At 47.7% G+C, this 6797-nt stretch overlaps 1 protein-coding gene across 1 annotated transcript; it reads left to right on the top strand.

Moving 5' to 3' along the window:
• The first annotated feature begins 235 nt into the window (after positions 1–235).
• CXCR4 (C-X-C motif chemokine receptor 4) lies at positions 236–5151 on the top strand. Its single transcript, XM_078682457.1, has 2 exons — positions 236–395; positions 3512–5151. Exons 1-2 carry the CDS (start codon positions 381–383, stop codon positions 4583–4585), a joined length of 1089 nt encoding a protein of 362 aa, XP_078538583.1. The 5' UTR covers positions 236–380; the 3' UTR covers positions 4586–5151.
• The last annotated feature ends 1646 nt before the right edge of the window (positions 5152–6797 follow it).

Raw genomic sequence — 6797 nt, 5'->3', positions numbered from 1 at the left:
GAAAATACATTTTTTTTTGTAAGTGTTGGGTTGTGGTGCGCCAGCTGCAGGAGAATAACAGGAGGGGGTTAGTAACAGAAACGTCGGACTATTGTGCGAGGCGCCGGGGACTCCCCGGACAGACGTCAATACTCCGCACGCGGCTGGCGGCAGGGGCGGGCGCATGCGCACTGCGCGAACGTCCCATGTTTAAAAGAGGGCGGAATAGCCGGGCTCGAGCACAAGTTCAGAGCAGCGCACGGAGTGAGTTCACAAAGCGCCAGCGCGCGACGGACAGAGCGAGGCGTGCACCGCAGGCGCAAGGACCGTGGGTTACACTGAGACATCGCGTGCTTCTGGGAGCAACAAGACAAGCGTGGGATCCCGTCCGAGGATTCATCATGGATAACGTGGAGGTACGTGGAGCTGCTCAACTACATCGACTGTGCCCCTTGAGGTGGACACTAGTGGATTGAGTGCTTCATTTGTATAGCGCATTGCTACCCTTCATCGGGACTCAATGCGCACGTAATGCGGGGACGCAGCCGACAAAGAGGGCATTTTACTGTGTGCCCACTTCCAGTGTTGCTGTTTTGTGTTTTGTGTAGCACGTGGGTGGGTCGTTTTTTCCCGCGTGTATATGTAAGTTATTTTTATGCGAGTTTAGAGTTGTGTGAGTTCGTCTTCATGCTGCATTTCTGTTGTGGCCCGGAGTCCGCCAAGTTTAGTTTTAGCTCCTGTTGTAGCTGTCTGTCAAGAGCCAGATGATGTGATCTGGGGATGGGGCAAACCCATAACTCCTCACTGTGTATTGTGCATAGATGATTGGGATTTTTTAACAGTCGATGGATAGTCAACCCTTTTTGGCGTAGGTCCGGTCACTGGAGGTGACTGTAGATGCGGGTGGCTGCTGCATCCCCTGCATTAATCTGCGTTTGACATCATGGTCAGAGGTTCGAATCCAAGGCTGTTTTCAGCCTTTCACCCTGCCAAAGTGGAGCAAACTTGAAGTAGTGAGTTGGGTTACAATAAACATATGTTATTCTGCTCCATGTTATGTGGGTGTGATGATCTGTACAAATACACAATAGAGAAGTGCAGTTGCCGAGGTATGGGAGAGCGTGGAAGTGTGCGCAAAGTGAACGTGTGTGACTTGCACTGTGCGGTGCTCACATTGGAACGTGCGGAGATGTTGGTCTTTGGTGCTGTACCCTCAAAAGCTTTAAAAAGAGGAAACGAACCAAGGAAGACCAGATTGGACTATTGTGATGAGAGATGCGCGGTCCTTGCTCATGCGCGAGACGAAGTGCCTGCGCTCCTGTGACACCGGGTTCAAAGGAAAGGGCGGCACCTGTGAGAGGGGGGCAAACCAAGTGGTGGCTAGTTTTACATCGGAGCGTTATGTTTTTTTGTAGGGTGTGTGTTTTCTTTGTGTGATGTTGCAGCACACCTGTTCAGTGTGGGTGTGGCAATAATCACGGATTATGTATTAAGGTTTTGCGGAGGCGCTGGAAACATGAAGTCAATTTTCTGACTTTTTTTTTTTTGCTACACTGCAGAAGTGCGCGGAGCGAGCGCCCATACCACCCTTAGCAAACCTACGGCATGTTAATAAGTAAAACCGTGGCCTCAGTCCTGCGAGCTTGTCCCTTTGCGCCCAGCATCTCCGGTCTAACTAATTAACATGGTCCGTTATGAAACAATCGCAGCATCATTCTTCTCTGCCGTTTCATGTTTCACCGCCCACTCGAGTTCCCCTTTTTTAAATTTTTCTCACGTTTCTTTCTAGCGCCACACCCCCTTGGTGGTTCTGCAGGTGCGTGCATTATTCTGATAAGAAGTTTAGCAGTTGGCAGTTTTGTGTGTGTGTGTTAGTGTTTAGTCTGCTTTTGGCTGGGCCACGGGGTGGCCAGTAAAACATCATGGGGGGGGGGGGGTCTCATGAAGGGGTTATGAGCGGGCTACGAGCCCCCTTGGCTGCAGTCTGGTGGGGTGGGTCTGGTTTATTGCGATGCCCGTGTTCCCCGTGCCCTCTCGCTGGGGGGACGCCTGCTCCCAGTTTCAGGTAGGCCCATCGATGAGCTATGTCCCCAAGCAGCCAGTCTGCAGGGAGTGCATACTCGGGGGTAACTCTAATAAGCAGGGGCACCTCTCTGTTGTCACCTCAGATAAAATGCAAGGCCAACAAAGAGGGACGAGCTTGTGCGCACTGACTTGACGTTTTTTGATTCCAGTGTCTAAAAGACGGGAGTGTGTGTGTGTGGGGGGGGGGGGGGGGGGGGGGGGGGGGTGTTAACGTGCACCTTGGACTCTATCCAGCCACCATTGCCCACGGCCATTTATTCTAGCTGTAAAGCTGAAAATGATTAACAAGGTGTTGGTGCTGTGAAATATCGTATATCGAGATAAATACAGCGGTTGAAATAGGAAAATGGAAGTGCGGGTACTCCGTAACAGAGTACCTGCTTGCTTCTGGGAAGCATTCTAATTTCTCTTCAATTAATAGTATTGCGTCGGTCTTGAGAAGTGCCGGTACTCTCCCTCTCAAAATAAAAAAAATGCCGGTACTCCGTGAAGAGTACCGGCCCATTTAAAGCACTTTTACCGTAACGTAAGTGCAACTAACGTCCTCGTCCCAGTGTGCAGGCGGCGCTCCAGCGGCCTGTCTCCCCCCTCTCACCAGGCGCAGATGCTCGCATTCAGCTTCGCATTTGGTGGAATTCCATCACCTTTTGTTAGCAACGAAAAACTCTCCTCTTCGCAGCTTGGACTGAGGAAAGTCTGAGCCCACAAGTCCGGATCTGTACACAGATGTACTCACCGACACACAACCAGCGGCCACAATTTACCCGGGCGAAAGTTCGATTTTGAAGTACCAGAGAGGAACGGGGCTATTGGTTGAACCACTGCCGTAGTTGTGAAGGGTGGAGCCGCTTACGTTTTCGTACATTGGTCGGTAGACGGTTGGTGGTTTCCTGATCTTGGTCATCAGTCAACCCTCTTTTTGAATGTGGTTTGCACTTTGACACTTCCTTACTTCCCCCATTGGTGAAGTAAACCTCAAGCGGGGAAGAACTTTCTGGTTTGGGGGAGGGGGATTTCAGAAAGTGTAAATGGTATTGCTTACTTTTGAAAAATAGAACGCCACACCTTTTAAAACTGTATAATTATAGAGAAACTGTAAAGCAAGAAAGGCTTTCAATCTGATGCATGGGCAACGTTGCAAACATAAAAGTCAGTGTAAAGGATTTCAAAAAACACACACAGCATTTAAATGCGATGCCATGATCTTAATTGTAATCACAACCCCACCCCCACAATATCAGCAGAATTAGAACAATCTATGGGGTGGGAACAGCAATGCAATGTGGGTATGAGTGTTACACATGTAGTTCTGTTTTAACTTTGGGAGTTAGGGGAACATGGGTTTTGAACATGATTATAAAGTTTGGCAGTTTCTCCACTTACTCGTGCTATAACTTTGATTCAAGAGTTTAGAGTATAGGATTTAATACTTTGTGCTTTGTGTCAGATTTCAGGTGAAATCATCATCATTCCCAATGATTACATGGATAACACCACAGACGGGATGGCTTCGGGTGACATGGATTACCTGGAGGAGCCGTGCTTCAAGAACAACAATTTCAACCGGATCTTCTTGCCCACCATGTACTCGATCATCTTCCTGATGGGAGTCATCGGCAACGGGTTGGTTGTCCTTGTCATGGGCTACCAGAAGAAGTCAAGGACTATGACCGACAAGTACCGGCTGCACCTGTCGGTGGCCGATCTGCTGTTTGTCTTCACCTTGCCCTTCTGGTCCGTAGATGCTGTGATAGGGTGGTATCTGAAAGAGTTCCTCTGCAAAGCCGTTCACGTCATCTACACAGTCAACCTCTACAGCAGCGTCCTGATCTTAGCCTTCATAAGTTTAGACCGCTACTTGGCGATAGTCCACGCCACCAACAGCCAAGGTACGAGGAAGCTGCTGGCTGAGAAGGTGGTGTACGCTGGGGTGTGGTTGCCGGCTTTGCTCCTGACCGTGCCTGACTTCATATTTGCTAGTGTTAGTATGGAAGAAGGCACATACGAGTGCAACCATATCTATCCCTATGAGTCGCGGCAACAGTGGACTGTTGGATTTAGGTTTGTGCACCTCACGGTAGGGTTTGTTCTGCCCGGCCTGGTCATCTTGATTTGCTACTGTATCATCATTTCCAAGCTATCCCACTCCAAAGGCCAACAGAAGCGCAAAGCGTTAAAGACGACTGTGATTCTCATCCTCGCCTTCTTCACCTGCTGGTTGCCCTACTACATCACCCTCAGCATCGACACCTTCATACAACTGGGCGTGATCAAGGACATTACATGTGATTTTGAGGTCACCCTAAATACGTGGATCTCCGTCACTGAAGCCTTGGCCTTCTTCCACTGCTGCCTGAACCCCATCCTCTACGCCTTCCTCGGGGCCAAATTCAAAAGCACTGCTCAGAACGCCCTCACCACGGTGAGCAGAGGATCCAGCCTCAAAATACTGTCGAAAAAGCGAGCAGGTCATTCGTCCGTTTCGACAGAGTCCGAATCGTCGAGTTTCCATTCCAGTTAACGTGGCGTCGCGCCGCATAGGACTGTTACTTTTGGACTGCACGCCTCCGAGTGACAAACAGAGACTGGTCACTGTGTACAGTGTTTTGTATATAGCTGGACATAATGTCGATCCCACTTCAGTTGCTAATGTAAATATGTGTGGAGTTATTTATATAAATATGATTGGTGCCAGTCGATCTAGGGGCCTAGGCGGGGCCTATGGACCAATGACTAGGTCACAGAATGTGTCAATACTTGTTTTTTTTCAGATTCTGCTCCCAGCCGACCTCTGTTTTAGTGACATACACTGTATTCCTAGCCAATGCTGCCCAGCTCCACCTCTTCTGACGTCTATGTTACAATCCCTTCTGTCAAGTCACACCTTGGACCTCAGGTTCTCACTACACTCTGAATGGTTTACTCCCCTCCTGTAAATTATGGCACTTATAACCAAAGTCTGTTTTATTCGGTGCTTTCCACTGTTCACTTTTCGGTCTGGGGTCTGCTAAATAGCAGTGCTGAATGTTATTTGTGTCTATAATATCTTTGTGATATAATGTTTGTTAATAAAAAAAAACTCGAATCTGTTTTTGGAGTTTTCTGTTTTTATGCCTAATTTCAAGTGACAGATACGCACGGCAGCCTGGCAGGTTGAGGACATGTTGCACAGGCATGTGTATGTTCTGCAAGCCAAATTTACAAATCTGACCGACATTACTCCTACCGACTTCCGTAAAGGAGTACTGTTGAGGTGTGCTAAACTTATCGCTCTGTAAAGTTGTCAAATTGTGGCATTGTGCTATAACATTAATACACGATGAGCGGGTGCTAGTTTAATAACCGTAACAAATAATGTAAAAGTGCATTTTAGATCCATGCACAGACTGCCAAAACCTAAGTGGTCGGAAGGAACTTTAGTTCCAGTTCTGTGCAACTTATTACATTCTTCAAAGGCTTTCCCTGCACGTGCTTTGCGTGATGACCACGAGTTTGGAAAATGAGTTCCTTGTTCTAAAGCAAGTTTCCTGCAAAACCATTCTCTGGTGATGCTTGACAACAACAGGCAGACATGACTCAGAAGACCGCCATGTCTGTGTTTCTTTCGCGTCTTAAGCTGGTTTCACGTCACGCTCTGCATTGTGGGGCACATTTACTGAATCTTCACACGGGGCAGGGCCGCAAGCAAAGTTGCTGCGCTGCGTGAAAGGGAAAGATCAGAAATGCTCTAAATTTACAAAGATATGGTGAATTTTCTGCTCTCCGTGTGCAGCCTAACTTCAACGCAGGCACCATTACACCTTAGAACAAGGGTGCCTATGCTACAGGCAGGATTGTTTTTGTGCAGGAATGGATACTGCCCTTCAAAAAAATAATCAATGGGAACACCCATACTCTACCCATGGAACGCCTCCCGAGTTTAAATGTGACAGAACGCAGCGCAAGCCGCTGCCTTTTGTTACATTTCTTTACAACCCCACGCAAGGCTACTCAAATCAGGCTTTGCGTGGCTTTGTAAATATAACTGAAACCTTTGCGTTTTCCTTGCGTCTCCTTGCATGATGCAAGGACAATGCAAAGGAGTCACAAATATGGACATTTGCCTGCCCCTGCTTGAAACAAGTGCCCAGATTTATAAAGTTGGCACGGAACACAGTGCAGGACCCAAAGCTTGGGTGCTGCACTACGTTGTATGACAAAGAGAGACCAGGAAAGCACCATATCTACAGTGATACAGCACTCTCCTCACTCCCTAGTGCAGGCACAAAATCTAGCAGTCGAGTGCCACTCATACTCATTTGCACGACAGTGCAAGGGTGTGTCAATACGTCTTGCACAGTTTTTGTACTTGAAGGATACCTTCCCATACAAAATAATATGCTTAGACCAACTTTAAAACTTTTTCCAATTTGGATGTGTTCTGTGCAGTGCAGCACACATGTAAGGTTGAAAAATGTAGGAGAAATAAAAGCTTTTCTTTTTTTAACGATTATTTCAAAGTGGCATTTTTTTGGCACAAAACCCTGTCTACTAATGTAAGCAGGTATGGGTTTGGGTCAAAAACCATGGGCATTTGCATGGGAACACCCGTGGAACACCCCCTTGAAACAGAGAAAAGCAGAGCTATCTTTGCACTGGGGTGTGTTACTTTCAGGCAGCTTTCCATTGCGTAACACGTGTTGCGCTCAAAGGTAAATAAAAAAACCTATTTTGTGACGCCAACCAACCCTGAG

Source organism: Lissotriton helveticus, chromosome 3_1 (assembly GCF_964261635.1).
Source record: "Lissotriton helveticus chromosome 3_1, aLisHel1.1, whole genome shotgun sequence".
NCBI lineage: Eukaryota > Metazoa > Chordata > Amphibia > Caudata > Salamandridae > Lissotriton > Lissotriton helveticus.
The sequence above is the reverse complement of the archived record's forward strand: the minus strand, read 5'-3'. Positions and strand labels throughout refer to the sequence as shown.